At 35.7% G+C, this 22,641-nt stretch overlaps 5 protein-coding genes across 11 annotated transcripts in view; 4 read left to right on the plus strand and 1 right to left on the minus strand.

Annotated features, from left to right (window-relative positions):
• Window positions 1-4,841, plus strand: part of LOC129797086 (modifier of mdg4-like) — a 28,932-nt gene extending 24,091 nt beyond the window's left edge. Inside the window, exons 5-6 of one of the 7 annotated variants that reach the window (XM_055839350.1) lie at window positions 2,312-2,450; window positions 2,519-3,482. In XM_055839350.1, the coding sequence (XP_055695325.1) occupies window positions 2,312-2,450; window positions 2,519-2,723 (344 nt within the window). In that variant the 3' untranslated portion in view covers window positions 2,724-3,482. Of the gene's footprint in view, window positions 1-45; window positions 364-460; window positions 2,220-2,311; window positions 2,451-2,518; window positions 3,483-3,874; window positions 4,319-4,425 lie in introns of those variants that run through there. The other 6 variants (XM_055839349.1, XM_055839352.1, XM_055839348.1 and 3 more) reach the window with 6 other exon arrangements.
• Window positions 4,842-5,209: 368 nt separating this feature from the next.
• LOC129797088 (sorting nexin-12) lies at window positions 5,210-8,509 on the plus strand. The gene is made up of 3 exons (XM_055839389.1): window positions 5,210-5,594; window positions 7,177-7,272; window positions 7,376-8,509. Exons 1-3 carry the CDS (start codon window positions 5,418-5,420, stop codon window positions 7,604-7,606), a joined length of 504 nt encoding a protein of 167 aa, XP_055695364.1. The 5' UTR covers window positions 5,210-5,417; the 3' UTR covers window positions 7,607-8,509.
• Window positions 8,510-9,421: 912 nt separating this feature from the next.
• LOC129797084 (condensin complex subunit 1) lies at window positions 9,422-13,977 on the minus strand. Its single transcript, XM_055839344.1, has 4 exons — window positions 13,785-13,977; window positions 11,622-13,701; window positions 10,282-11,550; window positions 9,422-10,176 (listed from the first exon to the last, which is right to left on the minus strand). Exons 1-4 carry the CDS (start codon window positions 13,903-13,905, stop codon window positions 9,552-9,554), a joined length of 4,095 nt encoding a protein of 1,364 aa, XP_055695319.1. The 5' UTR covers window positions 13,906-13,977; the 3' UTR covers window positions 9,422-9,551.
• Window positions 13,978-13,999: 22 nt separating this feature from the next.
• On the plus strand, window positions 14,000-16,252 carry LOC129797085 (CCR4-NOT transcription complex subunit 10). The gene is made up of 3 exons (XM_055839345.1): window positions 14,000-14,198; window positions 14,265-15,419; window positions 15,487-16,252. Exons 1-3 carry the CDS (start codon window positions 14,110-14,112, stop codon window positions 16,181-16,183), a joined length of 1,941 nt encoding a protein of 646 aa, XP_055695320.1. The 5' UTR covers window positions 14,000-14,109; the 3' UTR covers window positions 16,184-16,252.
• An 85-nt stretch (window positions 16,253-16,337) lies between these two features.
• On the plus strand, window positions 16,338-21,252 carry LOC129797090 (cell division cycle 5-like protein). Its single transcript, XM_055839390.1, has 3 exons — window positions 16,338-16,479; window positions 16,597-18,153; window positions 18,234-21,252. Exons 1-3 carry the CDS (start codon window positions 16,435-16,437, stop codon window positions 19,218-19,220), a joined length of 2,589 nt encoding a protein of 862 aa, XP_055695365.1. The 5' UTR covers window positions 16,338-16,434; the 3' UTR covers window positions 19,221-21,252.
• Window positions 21,253-22,641: the final 1,389 nt, after the last annotated feature.

Consider the following 22,641-nt stretch of genomic DNA (forward strand, 5'->3'; position numbering starts at 1 on the left):
TTTTAAAAGTTCATTTAAACTAATAATGTATTTTTGTCTTTCTAGGATGGAAATCTAAAAAATCACCTATTTTCACGTATGTTGTTGGACAACGAGGGACACCCAAAATTCTCTATGAAGGCTTCACCTATATTTGTACAAAAACAATTAAAAACCGAAAGTACTGGGTCTGTTCGAAGCAACGCAGCCGCGGGTGTAGGGCACGCATCATCACAGATTATGAGGAAACTGAATTAATTACAAGGAATAGTTGTCATACGCACAGTATTGACACAACCAATAATTTACATTTTGCTTAATCTCCAAAATTTTCTGCACACCACATCAATAAAGTTTTCTCGATAAAAGTTCAAATTCAATGAATTTCTGACTTTGATTTCTTCATTTTTTTACTATGATTTTAAAATATTCCAATGCGTTTATTTTATTTTGCTAATTTCATTTAATTTTTCTTTTCTAGACTTCCAATATATTCAAGAGGACAGATCAGCAGCACATGTGCTATTTAATCAGACACTGGAATATGTGCGTGGACAGAGAGGTCACAAATTGCTCGTCTTCGATGGGTATACCTTTTCCAAGAATAACACCTCCCTGAAGACTACCTACTGGACGTGCCGCTACAAGTCAGCCACTCGAGGTCCGTGCCGGGCACGTGTTATGACCACAGTTACGGATGAGCGTAAAGATCTGTACCGAATAACAATTACAATGGCAAACCACAATCATTCGCCAACAAAGAGAATGTTGCGCAAGTTCAAAGAGGACGCAGAAGGAAATCGCTATGAGTCAATATAGAGAACAAAAGTTTGCCGATTTTTACTCATTTTCTCTTTCTTTTAGCACCATTAGCAAATAAATGTGTATTTCTTCAGTTTTGTTTTATATGTTTTATTTTATTTTATATATTTTTTGTACATTTTCTTATCTATAGAATTCTTCACTATACTAACAACTTATATTGTCCATTTTCAGATCCATCATCAAGAGTGTTGAAGAAACGACCGAAAAGAGGAAAAGCTCCGGCAAAGAAGCAAACAAAGGTGGATATTGAAAAAATCCTCGAAGGTCCATCGTACCCCATGGAGTTGGTCAGTGCAAAATTCGGTGGCATGAAGGTGGCCTTTGGGGGGCATCATTTTGCCTTCCATTTCTCACGGAGACCCACGTGCAATTGGCGTTGTCTCAACTTCAATCAAACCGATTGTCCCGCAAAGATTATTACAAAGGATAATCGTGTGTACGTTCTCCATGGGGAACACAATCACACGGAGAAAGCACTTGCAGACACGGAAGATTATGTGCCTGAAACTGTGGAGATGACTTCAACTCCATCAGCTTCAAAACCCAAAATTCTCAACAAACACGCTAATAGGAAACGCTAAATGCACTACTACTACTCAAAAGAAAAACGTTATCTTTTTAATTTTATTAAATAATCAAAGGAGTTTATTCGATTTTGTATGGGGAAATTTCTCAATACAAATAAGCGTAATCTTGTAGAGGAAAAAAAATCATAAATCGTCAGATGACGATATTATTAATTTTTAAAAATATTTTTTTGTGCTTCGTGTCTTAAAAAATAAGAGACAGTAACAGAATAGTGACGTCATTATTCACATTTTTAGGCAAATCTTTTTTTTTAAGTTTTCCTATCTAATCCTGATGGGAACTTCTTTCCTGTAAATTCTTAATCCTCTTCTTCAAGATTACGCATTTCCAGATTTTTTCTCGAATGAAACAGTTTTATCATATAGAGACTAATAAACTCCTTTTAATTTCTCTTTTTGTATACTTGTACTTTAAATTTAAAACGTTTTATTTTTAATTCTTTGAATACTACATAATTAAAAAGATTATGTTTTATGGTAGTTACACATTTTCTTTTTCACAGTTTATCAAAAAGTTTAGCAAGATTTTATTAAAAACAAAAATTATTTTATCTTTCAAAATCCACTTCACAATTTTCTAAATCTTTTCCTTTAAATTTTTATTAAATTGTTGCAAAATTATCTAGTTAGGTTTTTTATATGAAAATTCCAATTTAATAATTGGCACGTTATTTAACTAAATTGATTTTAGTTTAATGTGTAACTATCAATTATTTTTTATTAAATAAGAAATGGTGTTGGGTTGATTCATAAGCAGTTCTAATGTTCTATAAGATTATGTATCTTAAAAACGAAATCTATATAAAATGAAATAAACTTTATTAAAAATTTTCTTATTATTTATTCTTAGAAATAGCTTGTAAATTTAAAATTATTGATTCTAATTTTGTTCTAATTATTTCTATTTATTTTAATTTCAGCTCAGGGAGAAGTTCCAATTGAGTATGTGAGTAGTATTAAAGGAAGTTTTCAGCTGTGCTTAGATGGATATCCCTTTACACGGCATCGCAATCGTGGCGAAACTATCTACTGGCGTTGTGTTCAATTTAAGCCTTTGGGGTAAGAAAAGCTTTTTTAAATAACAAAAAAAAATAATTTTAATATTTTTTCTCCTTAAATAATTTCAGATGTAGAGCACGTTTACGAACACGACGCAATGGGAAACAATTGGAAATTGTAGATAGTCGACATAATCACAAAATTCTCACAGAAAGGAGGAAGAAGGGATCACTGAAGGCACTGTATGATGAAAGAAAGCAAAAATTACTCGAAGCCAAGAGTGGTGCAGTAGCACAAGAAAAGTCTACTTTCAAGCCGAATACGGATGTTTAAAAAAATATTGTATATATAAATAAATGAATAAAATATAAAATAATAACAACTTTAGGGGGGCTTCACATTAAATAATAATTTTTATTATTTTGAATGTTTTTTTTTTTTAAATGTTTTCTTAAAACTAACATTTTATTTTTCTTGAATACTTTTAGGTTCATCAATTTCTATTAAGACTGAAGCATCAGACCGAGAACAATTGATTGCTCGTTGTTTAGCTGACCATAAACCAAGATCAAGGGCGGTGGTGTCCACAGATCCCATTCCACCATCGCAATATTCGTACAATGTGAAAGGAATGCTCGTGTACAAAGACTACCTCTATACGAAGGCGATGGTGAAGGGGCAAGATAAGACAATCTACTGGAGATGTACGAAATACAATCAATTGAACTGCAAAGCAGCCCTCAAAGCTGTTGGAAAAACCCTCTATGTGATGCGCGACAATCACAACCATTCAACGACGAAGCAGAAGACCGTAAATGTTATTGTATGGAATGAGCAACAAGAATAAATTCTCTGTCCTCTTGTTTGCTCATCCAACCAACACACTTTTTAAGCTGCTATATAATAAAGGCACGACGTTTTTTTTTGCATTTCTTTAAAGTTTTTGCAAAAATCAACTGTCCAATGCAAGAGTATAAATTGTATTAACTACCATATTTTTGCATGGGATAGGTGAAATATGCAACCTTATATAAATTAAAAATTGAAAAATAAAATGTGTATTGATGCGAATAAAGCTCAGAAAATATAAAACGGATATTGCACTCTATGCAAAAGATATTTACATGTGAGATAACTTTTTTCTCCAATTTCATCGATTTTATTCTCAAAGGAGATAATGAATTGAAACTAATTTTCTTTTCTGAAAAGGAAAATCTGATAAACGGAAATGAAGATGTCCATTTTATTGGATTTTCTTTGAGAAAAAGAAATAGCTAAAAAATCGTGGATATTTTTTTGAAACTTGCAGAATAGAGAAACATCATTTAATATTTTTTGAGCTTCAAATTTAAAATAATAAATAAATTAATAAAATAAAAAATAAGAAAACGTATTTTTCTACAATAAATAATTAAGTTTTGCAAAAGAATTATTATATTAATTTTTCTTCTAATTAATATGTATTTTTTTACAATTTATTTCAGGAGAAATGAGACATACGAAATTACCAATGAAAACTGAGAAACCACATACGATGGTTGTGAAGAAGACGATACTCTCTGGTGGGATGCACGTGAAGGAGCAAACAGAGGAGGAAAAGCCAATCCCGGAGGATCAGATTATCAAAAAGCTCCCCAATGGGCATGCTTTGTGCATCATCAAGCGCACCCGTGTGAAGGGTTTCTGCGTGGAGTGCATCATAAGGAATGGCGATTTTGAGAATTACAAGAAAGTTCTACCCAAAATTGTAACCTTCTGCCCAAAATGTCCGGGTGGTCGTTGGTTTTGTGAGCCATGCTTTGATCGTCTTCACTAACTTCGTTTATTTTTTATTTTTTGCTTATTCAATTTAATTCTTTCTCACAATTATATTATACCTATAATTAATGCTGGAAGTATGCTCTGAAATACAAGGTTTTTCTCTCAAAGTTACATTTTATTAATTTTAGGATATTGAAAGTAAAATATTTTATCTTTTATTGAAATAATTATATTTTTTTCCTAAAATTCTTTTTCATTTCCCCCTCAAATATAGATGATGAGATTAAGTGCACATCGAAAAAGGCAATCTTCACAATTGGTCAACGGAACTCGATAAAACTAATCTACGATGGGTATTGCTATACAAAATCCTACTTGGCTAATAATACAATTAAATGGGTTTGTTCAACGAAGAACTACACAAAATGTCGTGCGAGACTCCGTTTCCGCCGGGACATGTGCGTGTCACCCATCAATACTGTGCACAATCACAGCAGGAAAAAGGCTGGCTACCGCAACATTGTCAAGTGTACCCCTGAATTGACCAAGAGCCTCTTTAAGGATACAATTCAAGAGGAAAGGTATCACATGACAATTGAAGTTGATTCAGATGAAAATTAATTTGCAAGATGTAAGAGTTTAGATTTTTTTTCATAATTAAAAAATTCATTTTTTGTGAGTCCAATAAAATTGTATAATTTTGATCCTTTCTTGTTCCCATATTTATTTGGTAAGTATGAAGCTTTTTCAGGTGATTAAAGATAACGCAGCTTTCGAAGGCTTAAAGCTTTTAGCTTATTCTAACCGTGTGGCTGCCGCATACTTTTAACTACCCCGATCTCAACAAAAAAACGGCAATATTTCAAAAATGTTTTCTATCGATCCCTTTGTTCCTAATTGATTAATTTTTCTCATTTATGATAGACTTGGACTAAAATGATGATTAAAAATTAATTTAATTATGCTAAGATTTTCCGTGAGTTTTCCGGCAGTCTGCCGTTTTTAAAACTTTTTCGAAAATAACTGACAAATGCGGCACTTTTTGGACTGCCTAATATGAAATGAGAAAATGACAAATTAACGTCAAATTTTTTTTCATGAACACACCGAGAAAATTAATTTCTCCTATTTTTCATTGAAAAATCGCAAAAAACCACCGCAAGTAGTGGCTAAAAAGGACAAAAGTGTTTCCGTGAAAGGTCCCCCTGGAATATTGTGTTGGAAAATAGGCACAGGATTTGTGGTGAAATACAATAAAAAGAGAAAATGATGGTGGAGGATTCCACAGCTTCTGAGGCGACAAGGAGATTGAATGTGAAGAAGCAAACTCTGGATGATGCCTACGCTGTGCCCGCAAACTTCCTGGAGATTGATGTTGTGAATCCCATGACCTCCATGACGGCGGGCAAGAAGAGGTATACAGACTACGAAGTCCGGATGAGGGTGAGTTTACATTTTACGTAATTCATTCATTCCTCCTTCTTTGTTCCGCCTCTTTTACGCTAATCTCAGCGGCTACTGTTGCTGCTACTCTCGTCGCGGGCAGTCACAAAACACTTTCTAGTCAAGAGAGATGCACTTGCAATCAAAGTGCATTGGTCACACGACGAGAGGCAGGCAGCATAGAAAGTTAGTCATTCGAGAAAAATCTCAATCGCCGCCGCATAAACTTATCCGGTGATTGCGAACAAACAATTTTGCTGCTATCGCTCAATGCTCTGGAGACTATGGAACTGTTTGGGAAGAAAAGATAATCTCTTCCTCAATGAATATACAATGTTTACGCAGGCACATTTTTATGCTCTTATTTTTGCAGCAGTTTGACTGCCACGGCCCCTTATCTTAAAACTATACATACATTATGTATAAGTACCTACATAAATAATATGTTATACGCAACGTATTCTTTATGACGTCCCTTGGGCAAATAATGTGTACAATAATATTAGATTAGAATCCAGTGCTTCTTCCCACTAGAACGTCACCATAAGCTTGCTAATTGAATAATGAAAAGAAAAGATTTCGAGTTATGACCAAGGTCAATGTCACCTACCCAGCACCAGCTCCTTTCTTCTACTCCTCCTATCTTCAACTTTTCTCTCTTAATATATATTTTTTGGAATTAATAAAGACAGGCAATATAATGCCGACCGGACAGAAGCAATTTATCGGCGTCAATGAATAATCGCGTAATTGGTATTTTTGGGTGCTTATTGAATAGAGATAATTGGGAAAAATTTTCACTTTTTTTCGGTTCAATCCGCGTTTTATTGTTTTCAATTAAAAATATATTTGTAGTATTTCTTTCAATTCATTAAATAAAAAAATAAAGCGTTTGTTATTTTTAAAAGAGAACTGAAAAATTCTTAAGAATGAAAATTTTGTTTTTATATCCATTTGAACATTCTTTAATTGATCTTTTGATTTTTTAAAAATAGACTTATGAAAATATTTCCTATTTTAGTATGCAAATTTGACGGTTTTCATACAAAACATTGATTTTTTTGTTAAAGTTCCTTTTACGATTTTTATCAACATAATTCTTTGTGTTTTTTTTTAACATTTTGAACAATTTGTTTCAAAAAACCTTCTTTTCAGGATAATGTTTTGGTTCTTATTGCTAATCTATTTTAAAAAAATACCAGTCAAGCTATTATTCTTAAAAATAAAATTCTAGGTTAATTCTGTTATTGTGAGATAGAGAAATATTTTTTTCTAGCTCATATGCGTCATACACTCTTCGTGTTTTAATTAAATTACCTAAAAAAAAAGCTTCTACCTGTTCTACCTCAACAAAGAGCTAAAAAATAATGTTACCTACTTCATAATATGCAAGATGAATCAGCAATTTGACACACATTTTTTTGCAAAATGTTTAATAATATTTTATTATTACCTGCTGGCTATTTTTGTTACAATTCTTCTCAAGGTTATTGCTTTGATTAGAATTTAAAAATAGAGAGAGAAGAAGAATTTTGTCTACAAATCATATAAATATATGACGTAATGATTTTTTTTATTGCAGACAAATCTGCCCGTCTTCAAAGTAAAAGAATCCAGCGTAAGACGGCGTTACAGTGATTTTGAATGGCTCAGGAATGAACTGGAGAGAGATAGCAAGGTATTGAGGAAAGAAACAAGTCAATGTGTGAAGCTTTAAATTTTTTAAAAAAGGGAAATCTATATTCAAATTTATTTATTATTAATTTTTTTTATTCCGTCAGATTGTTGTACCGCCGTTGCCTGGCAAAGCGTGGAAACGCCAAATGCCCTTCCGCGGAGACGATGGCCTTTTCGATGAGAACTTCATTGAGGAACGACGAAAAGGATTGGAGATTTTTATTAATAAAATTGCTGGGCATCCCTTGGCTCAGAATGAGCGGTGTCTCCACATGTTTCTCCAGGAGCCTACAATTGACAAAAACTACGTCCCCGGGAAGATTAGAAACACATAAAATGCATTCAGAAAGTTGAAATTCACCGAGATACGTCTAAAATTACTTTTTTTGTACGTTGTGAGCTGAGAGGAAGGAAAATATTACTATATATATAAATATTATAAAAAAATACATTAAGTTTCAGGATTAATGTAATTTTTTTGCAAACAGATAAACATGGGACAACATTTTTCTCTTTTTTTTTCGTTTTAAGAAGTATAAATTCTATTTTTCTCTATTGGGTCAGACGTATTTTTACTTGCAATATAAAATGATTATAAAACAAAAGATATAAGAATATAGATTAAATTATAAAGTAACAGCGATACTGAAGAGAAAGAAAAAAAATCAAGGAAAATTCTATTTTTGGATAAATGGAAAAAAATAAAATTTGTCACTAAAACGCAAGTCTAATATGCAATCTCCAACATTTAAATTTAACAAGAAAAAAAGAAACAAAATACTATTAATGGAATGAGACAAAAGTGGTTATAAATAGGAAGCATATAGTAAAGTAATTTTTTGGAGCACCTTTGCGATAAGAAAAAAAACATTTATTTCTCAATTTATTAAGACAGTAAAGTTTATTTTTTAGAAAATATTGTATTATAGGCTATTCTTTAAAACAAATACAAACCTTGGTGGTAATTGAAGAATAAAAATTGCCAAAATCAATGTTCTTCTCTTTTGTTTGGTTACAGTATAAGAACAAGAAAAAAAATTGGGCAATACGAAGAAACTGCTGAAATTTTAAATTTGGCAAAAATGACATGATTTTTGATTGATTTGAAGAGAATAAAAAAACGTGAGTAACATTGTGTTGTAAAATAAATTCATTATCACTAGAATTGTATGTAATATCTGTTTCAAATGAAAGAAAAAAATATTTCTTGGAAAGATCAATAAAAATGTTTCAATCAATTAACTCTTTTTTCTTCTAAGTCCTTTTTTTTTAAAAAAGATTTTTATATTCCGTATAAATAGTTAGTAAGTTCTTTTTAAATCCATCATAAACCCAATTTTCTTTTCATTTCAGACAATATTTATTATGGGAAATGGATTCAGCAGCTGCACTACATGCAGATCGGAGATTAGTTCCTGCAAGCAACGTAAAATTGCCATATATGTAATCAAAGGAATTTTTAATTCATCAATGCTTCCAATTTATCAATAAAATAAATGCAATTACTGGGATAAATATAAAAATGAATCGTACTGTTCGAAAAAAGTAGCTTTAGCATGGCTTCAATATTAAATTTAAGCTTCAATTAATATTTTATATCTTTTTAAATTATACTTTATCAACAAAAAAAATTGAAATATAATTTTTGTTTCGTGTTTTTTAAGGATATTCTAAAATGAGAAAAAAATCAAATATGTATCAAAGGAGTTTATTCAACGATAGATTTCACTAAAAATGCAAACAATGACGTCACTTTTGAGTTATTTGGCTCTTAAAACATGCTAAATATTTGCGCTGAAAGTATAATAAGACCATCTTTTGTAAAATTCAGATTCACGTGCAATCCAATTGACCCTTTAAGGACCATAAGGAATCCAGCAGGTGCAATGACGTGAAAATATATTTTGTGAGTTTCTTTGAGCTCAATTAAAACATTTTTGGCCAAAGCTACAATTTTTAATTTTTTTTGTTTTTCGTCTTTCTTGGTCCTGTGAGTCCTTGAGGATGTTCTTTTGTCCCATTGGTCTTTAAGGATTAACCGATGATCTTCCAGAGAGTTTCAACAAAGTCTTTTAATTTTTCCTAGCAAAATCAATAAAGAATCCGCATCAAAAAAATTAATCATGCCATCGCTGGAGTAAAAAAGACAATTTTTAGTGGTACGTGAAAAATGAAGTTTCTTTTGAGCTAAATTGATTGTACACAGAACAGGAGAAATTACACCTATTTACAAACGAATTTCTTTTGCTAATTTCACACAAAATAAGAATTTTTATTGAACTATTTTCTAATCTTCTTCGCCCGTGTACTTCGTGATTCCTCCTCACTGTCTGAGCTGGTACTTGATTCCAAGACACGCGTCTTATTCTTCGTCGTGATCCTCCTCGATCGGTTGTTCTGTTGTCGCGATGGCATCTCATTTTCACGCTCATTGTCACTCTCCTCAAAATCATCCTCACTATCAGCCTGTCCGAATCTCCCACCTCTCTTCTTCTGCTTCTTTGCTTGAACTTTTCGTCGGATCTTCTTTGCATCGACTTTATTCTTTTGCGGTGACTTGTCACGACCTTCATCTTCCTCATCATTTGGATTTGCATTGCGAAACTCCTCCACTTTGTACTCCAACTCCTTCACGAGATCCTTGAGGGGTTGCTTTGCCAATTTACTCGTATTCGAAATAATCGTCTTGAATGCCTCGTAGACGTCATCATTGAGAATCTTATTCTTGAAGTAGTTTATATTGTCAATTAATTTCTTTATTGACTTCTCATTGTACGATAGGAGAGAAAGGCAGAATGCAACATCCCTCCATTGGCGTTCCATTGAAATAACACTAAATCTCAAGCAGAGCTTCTCAACAAGACTCTCAATTTGTTTATCCTTTCGAATTTGATTCATGATAAATCTACAAATAAAAATAATAAGAGAGAGAAGAGATTAAAAGGATTTATATAAATAGAAAATTCACACAGAGAGAGGGAGAGAGAAAATAATTAAAGAAAAAACTCACCTCATTATTGTTCTATATCTCTCCTCTTCGAGATTCAACGTTTGATCACCGAGTCGTGATATAATGTCGGGCATAACGTTGTAGAGAATTGTGGATTTCACGGAGACTTCCTTGAAGAATTCCTCCGTACTTGTGCGAATTTCTTCATCTTCATCCACAAGACGTAGTGCCAATTCGGATATTTGTCCCTTAACCCGAATCATTTCGTGCATAAGTAGGTATGAGAGCATCTTCACCGTTGTCATTCGTACTCGGGTATTTTCATCGTGTAGACTGTTGTAGAAGTGTCCCGTCCACGGTTCCGTCACATTCGGGGACCGGAATGTGAGATCAGCAGCTCCAATGATGATGTTGCATTTAACAGAGGAATTCCTTGCGCCACTGAGAATGTTCATGAGGAGACCCAAATTGCCTTCGCAGAAACTCGATGAGACACACATGAAGCGTATGAGGGACATTACTGCTGTCTGAAAGAGTTCCTCATCGTTGAATTGGCTGGGATTGCAACAGATATCAGCTATGCACGTTGTGTACTTCCTGAGAATACTCTGTGGCTTAAAGAGGAGTACCTCTTCGCAGATGAAATTTATAACTTCGGCAGTATTATCATCGGATGTTGGCCCCACAAGAGCCTCCTCATCTGTCTCCGTTATCCTCTTTAATGCATTACTTGCCGACGTGTCGAGTGCTGGTGATGCTATTGACGTATTTGCACGCCCATTTACCGCATTCTTCTTCATATTCTTCAATTCCTGCCGATACTTGACATTATTGTACACGCTTGTGTCCAAGAAGATCAACTCCCTCAACCCAAACATGCCCAAAGTGTAGATTAGTCGATTCAAAATACAACTTGGTAGTGTTAATTGAATAATTTTGCGATTCTTCGTCAATTGCGTACTCTCCTGCGTCATCTTCACTTCGGATGCCTCAAATAATTTTCTGCATTCGTCAAAAATTCTACAAAGAACATCTTCGCACACAGCATCCGGGGATTGTACCATTGTGTAGATAAATTGGGTGGTTTTTGAGGCAATTTCATTGAAATTAATCACATTCTTCGTGAAAAAGAATAGCTGAAATGTTTCGCAGATCTTTTGTACGAGTTCACTGTCTTTTTTGAGGCGTTTTCCACTGCTATCGCCCACATTGATGTTCATGAGGAAATCCAAGCATGTTCCATACAACACCGTATCACTTAGGCCTCTCTCACTGAAGGCAATACTCTCAATAACACCCCTATTTGCTATCGCCATTGATGGTTTTGTTCTACAAAAAAAAATCATATTGTTAGATTAGAATGAAAAAAGAAAGATTTTCTTGGGCAAAAGTAAACTCACCGAGATATTAAAACCAACAATTGAAGAGCCTCCCTGGCTTCCTTCTCAGTCGTATCTTCCAATTTCATGGTGCATCGCTCGAAGAGAATCTGAATGATTTGATGATCAAGATCATCATTTTCCACCCACTGATTTACGAGGAATTCCATCGAAATGTACCGCCCAATGGACATTTCTCCAATGAAATTACACAAATTCTTCACAACTTTTGCCGCATGTTGCCTTCCCTGGAGGTCAGTGGTGAAGAGAACCTTCTTGTAGGCTGCACTCACAGCTTCCTTCTTCTCCTTCTCATTGCACCAAATGACTGAGAGCATTTTTTGCATACCCTCTAGTGTGCCTTTCACATCAAATTGATAGCCGAGTGTGAAGAAGTTTATGGCCTCACACACATCTCCATTTGTCTTCGATGACAGCAACTCAAGTATTTTGGGCATTGCGCTCTGAATTATTTTCATAAAATCAATGCAATCAGTGTGGAATTGTACGGTGTGCTCCTGCTTGTCGAATTCTTCCTTTATCTCTTTGTGCCCATGTGCAATGAAGTAGTACGTACTTAGAAGAGTCATGTAATAAACGCACTTCTCCCTCATCTGCATACTACTCACGGATTCAGCATTAATATCTGTGGCGTAGACTAATTTGAGAGCACTCAGGTAGTCCTTCTTCTCTAAATACTCAATCACGAGTTCCGTGTGATTTTCCATTTGTTTCGAAGGACTTCCCGCGGGTCGTATGTCCGCATCACCATTCGTATCCAAGTGCGCAAGATAATCCTTAACAATGGATCCAGCATCGTTTGCAACTTCTTCCCAGTCATGTTCAATTTTTAGCATTTTCTCTCGCAATTCCTGAAGTTTTTCCTGCTGCTTCTCCACTTCCTTACTCAGCTCCTCCATTGAGAGTTTCCCCGAGAAGGGATTTCGTTCGAGGAATGATCGAATGAGGATCATTGCATTCTTTCGCACAATAGCACTCTTATCCTCAAGCCGTTGAACGGTTAAACGAAGAACTTTGTTATGCCATGCAAGCGGAATGGCCATATCTTCCTTAATCTGTATCCATGTTTGGAGAACTTTTGACCGTACATAGGAATTAATATCTTGTCCATGATCAAAGATATGCTCCAGATATTCCTCACGTTCCTCCTTCATTTCACTCGAGAGATCCTCCGAGGAGAGTTTAATGCGCAAAATATCCCCCATTATTTGAAGAATTGTATTTCGCAGTTGATAGGCATCGAGTTCCAGCAGAATGTCTGCTAGCATCGTTATGTGTGGCCTAATGATATCCAGTGCAGTGGTAGAGAGCCTCATGAGGAACATTGCGCAGTGTTTGACTGTTTTGCTGTCGTCTATCTCATTGGACACAACTTCAAGGAGATCCTTGAGGAGCAAACCACACAGTGTTGTAATGCCAAATTCCTCCTCAAGCAGGGATGTCCCATCGGCAATTGGGTGCACAGCTGTTTCACTGGCACGCAGTATTGAGATGATGCGCACTGGGAATTGTAGAGCATGGTTGTAGCGCTTGATTGCAACACCGAGAATCTGGAAGACAGCATCTGTAGCATTTGCGTGCCTCACAAAATCCAATTCGAGCGTTCTGTAGCCAACATCGCAGATCATTGTGACGAAAGATTCCTCGGCAATTGATCGCTCCCACAGCTTTTCAAGGGGAAGTTGCATTACATTGTACAACTGTACGAGACTCTTTGTCCGCTTCTCATCCCAATTTGTTAGGTGGATATGAACGTCATTCTTCTGTGCTCCCTTTTTCTTCTCCCCAGACCCACTGGATGCGAGGAAAACTTGATCAATGGCCTTCACGAGACCCGTCACAAGGTACAAAATCATCTTTGTGGCATTCAGTAGGGATTTCCTCTCATCCACCTCCATGGAACTCTGCTGCAGGACTGACGCCAGTGTCTGACCAAGCTTGTCTGTTGTTGTGTACAATAAATCAAAGGCATATATTGCAATGCTTGGGGAAATTGTTTCTGCTCTCTCGATCACGGAGAAGAAGGTGTCAAAATGATCAAATATGTAGTAGATTTTAATTTGTGACGCCGCTTTTGCTCCTGCAAAACATTCAAGATTGTAATTATGAGAAAATTCGCAAATTTTGGAGGTAAAAAGAACAAAATCGTAACGGAAGATTTACTTTTGAGCAATTCACTTATTTCCGCCGCTTGATGCACTTTCTTCACAAAGTATCCATTTCGGGGGGCTTCAATGTCCAGCAGATCGGCATTTTTGCCAGGAATTATAAACTCAAATTGCATTTTTACACACAAAAATCCTGTTTTAAACAAAATAAAAATTCACACAAACCGCTTTGGCGTCAGTTTTTGACGCTTTCGTTAATTCGTTTGCCGTTCGTTGATTTGTTTCGTCAAGTTTGCTTGATTTATTATTATTTTCTCTTTCGGCAAATTTTATGCAATTTCCGTACTTTTCTCGAGTTTTCCCAATTTTCACAGTGAAAAATGCTCGAGGGTGAAGGTGAAGGATCATCAATGACCTATAAAGATGAGGATCGAGCACTGATAAAGCTCTCATTTGAAGAATTTGTCAAGTAAGTTGTCTCTGTTTCTCTGTTTTATATACGAAGGCAATATTATGGATGAGTTTTCGTTTTCAGGCAGGATTATGGAAATGCATTGAAAAATCTGAATAAATTGGAAGCATCCATAGGGGCGTCGCCAAAGATAGCGCACAATAAAGCCGTGGTTGAGTACTACCTGAATGATTTGCAGAAGCACGAGCAATTCAGGAAATGTCTTCAACAAATCACCGGATGTACGCAATTTTCAGCTGGATTTGAGATTAAGGACGTTAAGATGTGCTCAGCCTTCTACAATCAAGCTCTTCTGCTGCATCACTTCCGGCAGCCACAGCAGGCACTGAAAATAATGACAGCTGTCCTCAATGTCCTCAACCATGCCAATCATCTCGATGAGAATTTCATTCAGCGATCCTACCTCCTTACCCTGACCATGCTTCTGGAAACAAATCAACCACGAAAGGCAAAGGCATTGCTGGAACAACTGGAAAATCGTCTGGGAATCTCTCGGGAAGCCCTCATAAATGACGACGATGAAATAGTGGCAGCAACTGAGGAATTAACTCTCACGCCAAAGGAAAAGGAGAGGAATCTCGAGGATTTCCTTGAAATGCTGAAACTCTGTACAATTCGGGTGAATTTAGCAAATGGAAAAACCACACCCCTACCCAAAGAGGAAACTTCTGAATTTTCAATTGCAAAAGCCCATCAGTACTATCTTGGGAATGATTTTCAAATGGCCGCCCGGGAGTTGTCGAAGAAATTCACAAATGATCCATTCACAATTGCCACCAATGGTGAGGATCAGGATACAATTATTGCCAATAATATGGGCTTAATTCACTTTGCTGTACGTCACTACGCCATGGCGGTGAGATTCTTCCAGCATGCTGTGAATTTTGATAAGAATGCCAATGAAGATGTGGCTCAGAAGTATCCAAATGGGTTACCTTTGCACGCTGTTGGGGCATCGAAGCAAACACAGATTCTCTACAATCTCGGTGTGGCTCTTTTGCACCTACAGCGCCCCAAGGAAGCATTTGAATGTCTCATTGTTCCACTAAACTATCATCACAACAATCCCCGGCTGTGGTTGCGTATTGCCGAGGCGTGTATTATGCTGCACCGTCAGGAGGTCAAGCAGAATGAGAACAAGGGCTTGGTGTCATCGGTGGTGAGTTCCGGAGTACACAGAAAATATATCCTTCAGCCAACACCTCCGAAAACTGTTTCGTAAGTTTTTCTTTACCATTTTTTTCCTTTCTTCTTTCCCTAATTAAAAGCAATTTCCTCTCCACAGAGATGGTTGTCTCTTCGCCATTCCCAGTCCAAATCTGGAATTTGCCGTTTTATGCTTGAGGAATGCCTACACACTCATTGAGCATTTCCTCGCACAGCAAAAGATGGAGGAGGAGAAGCAACAGGATACTGATGTTAATATGGAGTGGGATAAGAAGACAGAGGGAATCTCCGTTCATCCATCGAAGCCACTGAAGGACAGCGCTTTCCAGCAATTGCGAAGCGCTGTTCTTGCCTCTTTCTCGTACGTCCTTCTCACCCTCGGTGACTACACATTATCGCTGAAATACAGCAAGGAACTCCTGAAGATACCCAATCTCTCAGACACTCATCGCCTCTTGGGCCACCTCTACTGTGCCGAATCACTCATAATGCTCAACAAAGTTCCCGAAGCAATAATCTTTCTCGATCCCAAATTCCTCAGTGAGCTCCATGGGGAGGATTTTGAAACGCGTGCTTCACCAGATTGGAATGTTAATTCCTTGGAAGCTGCCCAATCAATTGTGACGTACAACCTCGCTGTGGCTCTCGTGATGAAGGGCGATGCCCCGGAAGTGGCTAAGAATTTTGTAATGTCGTGCAATCATCCCATTGTGGCGCATCACGTTAAGATGCTGAAACTCTATATGGAGCTTCAAGCAGGGAACATTGAGAATTGCCGGAAAATTATTCGTATGGATGCTCCGCAGTACATTTAATACTACAAATCTATTTTTTTTTTATATTTTATTATTTAATTACATAAAATAAACTAAGATTTAACAAAATTATTATTATTTTATTAGTTTTGAGGGAAATCAAAAAACCGTTAGCGGCTTGTTTTTTTGAATTTCACCCTTCGTTGAGTTTTTTGGCATCAAAACCAAAACAAGTAAACGTCAAAATAGATTCTGCATTTTTGCAAAAGTTCTTTTAAAAAATTAGTTAAATCGGCAAATATATCGCCAAAATGCCGCGGATTATGATAAAAGGTGGTGTCTGGAGGAACACAGAGGTATGTGCAAGGCAAAATTATCATTATATTATCACATTTATACGAATTTATTGCAAACGCTTGAAACTAACCTCATTGAACCCTCTCTGGGGGCCCTAAATAAAATTTTTTTTGCAGGATGAGATTCTTAAGGCGGCTGTAATGAAATATGGCAAAAATCAGTGGTCCCGTATTGCATCACTGCTGCATAGAAAGTCCGCCAAACAGTGCAAGGCGCGATGGTATGAGTGGTTGGATCCTAGCATTAAGAAGACCGAATGGTCCAGAGAGGAGGACGAGAAACTCCTACATCTGGCCAAATTGATGCCAACACAGTGGCGTACAATTGCCCCAATTATTGGGAGAACAGCAGCACAGTGCTTGGAACGCTATGAATATCTCCTAGATCAGGCGCAACGGAAGGAGGATGGGGATGACACAGTGGATGATCCGAGGAAACTCAAACCCGGTGAAATAGATCCGAATCCAGAGACAAAACCAGCACGTCCTGACCCAAAGGACATGGATGAGGATGAACTGGAGATGCTGTCGGAGGCACGAGCACGTCTCGCAAATACGCAGGGCAAGAAAGCGAAACGTAAAGCTCGTGAGAAGCAACTTGAGGAAGCACGGAGACTTGCAGCACTGCAGAAACGTCGTGAATTGCGTGCTGCTGGCATTGGGGGTGGGAATAATAGACGTCGACGCAAGGGTATTGACTACAATGCGGATATCCCATTTGAGAAACGCCCCATGGTTGGCTTCTATGACACGTCTGAGGAAAAAATTGCTCCTGTGGAGTTTGATTTCAATAAAATGCGTCAGCAGCATCTCGATGGGGAGTTGCGAACTGAAAAGGAGGAGCGTGAGCGTAAGAAAGACAAGCAGAAACTGAAGCAGCGCAAAGAAAATGATATCCCAATGGCGATGTTGCTGAATCAGGAGCCAGCAAAGAAGAGATCAAAGCTGGTACTGCCAGAACCACAGATATCGGACTTGGAACTTGAACAAGTGGTTAAATTGGGTAGAGCTAGTGAGCTTGCCAAGGAATTGGCATCTGATGGTGGTTCAGACACAACAGAAGCTCTCCTCACGGACTACAGCATTACACCATCTGTTACAGCAACACCGCGTACTCCAGCAGCAGCAGCTGATAAAATCATGCAGGAAGCACAAACACTGATGGCTCTCACGCACGTTGACACACCACTGAAGGGAGGTACCAATACCCCACTACATGCTTCAGATTTCTCCGGAGCACTGCCTCAGAATACAGCAATTGCAACCCCCAACACCGTTCTCGCCACACCATTCCGTTCCTCACGCTCTGACGCCCCCAGTACTCCTGGATTCCAAACACCCGGAATGGCTTTGGTGCCCGCTGGTGGTAATGCCGTTACACCCGCTTTCGTGAGGGATAAACTAAATATCAATGATGAAGATGCTCTCAACACGGGAGATACTCCAGCAGCAGTTAAGAACTACCAGAAGCAATTGAAGCAGAAGCTTAAAGATGGTTTGGCTTCTCTCCCTACTCCACGCAATGATTACGAGATTGTTGTTCCAGAGGAGGATATTGCAGAAGAAGAACCCACACAGACCAACGATATGGTTGAGGATCAAGCTGATGTGGATGCAAAAATGCAAGCTGATGCCAAGAAAGAGCGTGAAAGGGAGATGGCTCTGAGATCTCAGGTAATAAACACCTACCAAATGAACTTCCTAATAATATTTTACCTTTTTCTTATCTCTTTATTTGTTTATTTCTCACACAGGTTATTCAGCGTGACCTACCGCGGCCATTGGATGTGAATATGTCAATCCTACGACCCCCAGCAGACATGCAGGGTCTCAGTGATCTCCAGCGTGCTGAAGAATTGATAAAGCATGAAATGGTGACAATGCTGCACTACGACTCAATCAGAGATCCAATTGCATTGACCCAACCTCAGGCAACTCAGATGCCCAAGAAGCCCAACATGACAGCCCAGCATCTTGCCTATTTGGAACAGAATCCCTACGAGGACTTCACCGAAAAGGAGCTCCAGGTTGCCAAGAATATGCTCCAGCAGGAGATGCAGGTGGTCAAAAATGGCATGGCCCATGGGGATCTAGCACTAGAGAGCTACACTCAAGTGTGGGATGAATGCCTGAGTCAGGTGCTCTTCCTACCAAGTCAGAATCGCTACACACGCGCGAGTTTGGCCAGTAAGAAGGATCGTCTGGAGTCGGCGGAATATAAATTGGAGCAAAATAGGAAGCACATGGCCAAGGAGGCAAATAGATGTGGGAAGATTGAGAAGAAATTGAAGATTCTCACTGGTGGTTACCAGGCACGTGCACAGGCACTCATAAAGCAACTTCAGGATACATTTGAGCAGATTGAGCAGAACTATTTGGCACTGTCGACATTCAAATTCCTCGCAGAGCAGGAAGATAACGCCATTCCGCGGCGTCTAGCCTCGCTCACGGACGACGTAGCGCGTCAGACGGAACGTGAGAAACTCCTTCAGGCACGCTATGGACAATTACAGGAAGAACTGACACAATTACATCAGGCCATAGCCAAGGAGGAAGGTGCTCAGGAGAAATTTATCCCAGATGAAGATGTTGAGATGGTGGAGCAGTCAAAGAACGAGGTGGCAGTCACGGCCGAAGTGGAGGAGAAAGATCACGCGGAAAATGAGGAAGTTCTTGAAAATCATTGCCCTAATGGAGATGCCGAAGACGCGGAAATGAATGATAGCAATGGGAGTGAGTAAATTATTTCACGTGGAAAATGATTTACTCTTCAGTATATCCGCTAATTTACACGAGAGGAAATTAAATTTATCTCAAATTCAATGTAGAATTGTGTAGAGATAACAGAGGAGATAAATAATAAATTAAAATATGGACAAGAACGATATAATGAATTTATTTTTGTTTTTAATTAAAGACTGTCAACTGTTTTTATTGAAGAAAACTATAGCTTCGTTGATGATTTTTGACAAAGAAAGGTATTTTTTGTTTCATGCATTGAAAGAGATGCAAAAAAAACACAATTTGTGACGTCATTCTTTGCATTTTTGAACAAATCTTTATCAATTTCTTAAGTTTTGATTCTATAAAAGATTACGCATGTCCCAATTGTTTTCTGGAATAAAGATTTAGCCCATATAAAAACGAATAAACTTCTTTTCTACCTATAGCTGTCCAGTTAAAACAACAGATAAAGGAGAAAACGAAAAAAAAACATTTTTTTTTATTTCTAGTACGATACTTTATTTTTTTTCAGTTTTTGTAATTAAATTGTTGAAGAACCAAACGAAATTATTTGCATATAATTAATAATGTATTTTTATGTATATTTTTTCCACTTTTTTTACTCTTCATAATTTTTTTTCATGTATAAACTAATAAACTAATAAAATGAAAATTTTCCTACTAAATATTTACACTTGTTTTGCCTTATTGTTTCACTTGTTCTTTATGCTGAATGTTATGACCTCATCATTAAGTTTTACGACTTTACATTTTTCTTCTTTACATTTTTTTTTCTTTTCGCATGAATTATAACTTCTTGTATCGTAAATATACGTGTTAAAGCAGAAGAGGAATAAAGGATAAAAAAGGTTTTTTTTTCTTTAAAAAAGAAAACTATCCAAAGTCAAGTATTTTAGTTTCTTTTTAACCTTTCAATTAAGGGTTTTTATAAATACATAATATTCACCTAGACCTCTATCAGTAATGATCTGATTATTGTGAAATTTATTGTAAAAATTAATAATGATGAACTATACATTGCAAAAGATTGTGTGTGTTGTGTCAGTTTGTATGACCTCGTTTTTTTTTCTTCAAATTTTGTTTATTTTTGCAAATTTTTATGTAAACACGGTGGAGCACGTAAGAAATTGCGAGTGTTTTTTCTTTAAAATTTTTCTCTTAAACTGCCTTTAATAATGCGAATTGTGACGACAACGCCTAACATTGGCAATTTCTTTATTAACTTCTGTTATTATTTTTTATTTCTCACATTAAAATTCAATACATTTTCTTTATATTTTGCAATCATTTCTTCTCATTTCATTAAAACATGTATTTATTTATATTTAATTGTGTGATAAAATGATTTAAAAAATATCCCCAAAAATCAGATAAATTCTATACAAAATAGTTTTTTTTCTCTCATAACATCTTTTTTTTTTATTTATGTTTTACTATTTATTCGAAGAAATGTTCTTGTTAGTTTATTTTTTTTTTCAAAGAAAATGGTATTGAATTTTTTTAATTAGTGAAATGTGTCAAGAAATAGTCTGCACTGCTTGAAAGCGTTTTTTATTTTCCCAAATGATGAATTTCGTTTCTTTTAAAATATAAAGCCTATTAGTTGGTATACCACAATCGTGGCATACCAAGTATTTCTGAATATCGACCTATAAAAAAAATCCTTGATTTTATTTTACAATGTTTCGGCTAAAAGGATACATAAGAAAACTTACCGACTTTGGAAATATTCTTGAAATTAATTTGTGAGAGAAAGTTAAATACATAATTTTATCATTAAAAAAAAAACGTTCATAATCAGTTTCTTCGAAAGGAGCTTATTCGTTTCTGTATGGGGAAATTCTTCTTTGGAGCAAACTACCAATTGAGAGTCGTCTTGTACAGAATCAAATTGGTCAAAGTTTTGCAGACTTTTCCTAGCAGATTTCAGAAGGAAATGAAACCTCAGAGGATTTTTTTTTACTCAATTTTGATTCTCTACAATATTACTCGTGTCCGGATTGTTTCCTCAAATAAGGGATTTCCCATTTCTTTTCGCATTTACTCACCATTAGAATGATTCTTGCTAAATAAAAATGAACTGTCCTGTAAATTCCAAAAAAAGGGCATTTTGTTTTAGTTCTTAATTCAAGACAAATCTGAAGACCAACGATTTCAAACAGTGCAGAATTTCTATGCTCGAAATCTCTGAACGGATCTAATTGGATGCAAAAGTGTTTCTTTTTTTGGAAGTAAAAAGTCATTTTTTTAAATCTCAATGATATTCTTCACTTTTATATTTTTTCATCTATTTATCGAAAATATATACCATCTTCAAATAGTGCGCAATTAATATTCATGTAGTTTTTTTTTCTCTTAAATTTCTCACCATTATCACTCACACGATAATAATATTTTTTTTAATCATCTATGACTTAAGTTTTTCCTCTTATGAAATCCATTTTTTCTCCTTTTTTTAATATTCTTTAATCGTTTACTATTTATCAGTTCAATAAACATTTATGTTGCAAATTTACTACAATATGCAGTACAAGTAGCAAAATAAAGAGTAAAATGTTTTATTGTTTTTTTTTTAATTTTAAAATTTTTATTTTCATTTTTTTTTTTCATTAAAAATAAAAATTAATTGCACGCACATTTTCCGACAAAAAAGTTCTATGTAATATAAATGTTTTTAAAGCAAGTGAAAGTGATTTCTTTCCTTATACCCATTTTTTTTATTAAATCTTGTGTAATTATGTTTCTCATGTATGAAGAATTCAAAACCAAAAGCATTAACAACGAACAAAAATAATGTTAAAAAGCATTGAATTACACCGTAATTTTTTTATTAATGATATTTCTCTTTTTTTTTGTATGCAAAAATAGTTTTTCACCATATTATTTTCTAAGATTATTAAATTGTGTTTTTTTCTTTGCGTATAATGTGTAATATTAACAAACGTAGAATGTATAATAAAAAGACATAAAACAATATTTTTACTAAAACGTGGGCAAATTCACTGATTATTTGTTTATTAGATGGTATTTTTCATTCTTTTTCTTTTAGCTCAGTTTGATTTTTTTTAAACGCTTTTCTTCCTTTCCTCTAGATTTGCATCTGATTGGCAATGTTTAAAATTAAATTAACTAAAATACGCGATATAGATAAAAAAAAAAACAAAATATCTAAAGCCACAAAGGAAAAAAGAAATCCATGGCAGTGTGATAACTTTTTTTAAAATTTCACCTCTCTCTTTCTCATTATTTTTTATTGAAAGTTAAAGACCAATAGAAAGAATTATTTCTTTATTTAAAAAAAAAATGATTTTTTTTAACAAACCAACCATCCAATCAATATCAATCCTCTTTTTGCAAGAAATACTTTTAGCAGTCGATAATATCACAAAGTTAACTTGCTTGGAAGAATTTTTAGTT

The sequence above is a fragment of the Lutzomyia longipalpis genome, chromosome 1 (genome assembly GCF_024334085.1).
Source record: "Lutzomyia longipalpis isolate SR_M1_2022 chromosome 1, ASM2433408v1".
NCBI classification, from domain to species: domain Eukaryota; kingdom Metazoa; phylum Arthropoda; class Insecta; order Diptera; family Psychodidae; genus Lutzomyia; species Lutzomyia longipalpis.

Excerpts from the sequence above, each read along its gene's own strand:
- LOC129797088 (XM_055839389.1), top strand. The coding sequence starts at position 5,418 with ATGATGGTGGAGGATTCCACAGCTTCTGAGGCGACAAGGAGATTGAAT. Across the intron at positions 5,595-7,176 it reads ACTACGAAGTCCGGATGAGG|ACAAATCTGCCCGTCTTCAA; the intron begins GTGAGTTTACAT and ends TTTTTATTGCAG. Across the intron at positions 7,273-7,375 it reads AACTGGAGAGAGATAGCAAG|ATTGTTGTACCGCCGTTGCC; the intron begins GTATTGAGGAAA and ends TTATTCCGTCAG.
- LOC129797084 (XM_055839344.1), bottom strand. The coding sequence starts at position 13,905 with ATGCAATTTGAGTTTATAATTCCTGGCAAAAATGCCGATCTGCTGGAC. Across the intron at positions 13,702-13,784 it reads AATAAGTGAATTGCTCAAAA|GAGCAAAAGCGGCGTCACAA; the intron begins GTAAATCTTCCG and ends AATGTTTTGCAG. Across the intron at positions 10,177-10,281 it reads AGATATAGAACAATAATGAG|ATTTATCATGAATCAAATTC; the intron begins GTGAGTTTTTTC and ends TTTTATTTGTAG.
- LOC129797085 (XM_055839345.1), top strand. The coding sequence starts at position 14,110 with ATGCTCGAGGGTGAAGGTGAAGGATCATCAATGACCTATAAAGATGAG. Across the intron at positions 14,199-14,264 it reads TCATTTGAAGAATTTGTCAA|GCAGGATTATGGAAATGCAT; the intron begins GTAAGTTGTCTC and ends TTTCGTTTTCAG. Across the intron at positions 15,420-15,486 it reads ACACCTCCGAAAACTGTTTC|AGATGGTTGTCTCTTCGCCA; the intron begins GTAAGTTTTTCT and ends TCCTCTCCACAG.
- LOC129797090 (XM_055839390.1), top strand. The coding sequence starts at position 16,435 with ATGCCGCGGATTATGATAAAAGGTGGTGTCTGGAGGAACACAGAG. Across the intron at positions 16,480-16,596 it reads GTGTCTGGAGGAACACAGAG|GATGAGATTCTTAAGGCGGC; the intron begins GTATGTGCAAGG and ends TTTTTTTTGCAG. Across the intron at positions 18,154-18,233 it reads AGATGGCTCTGAGATCTCAG|GTTATTCAGCGTGACCTACC; the intron begins GTAATAAACACC and ends TTTCTCACACAG.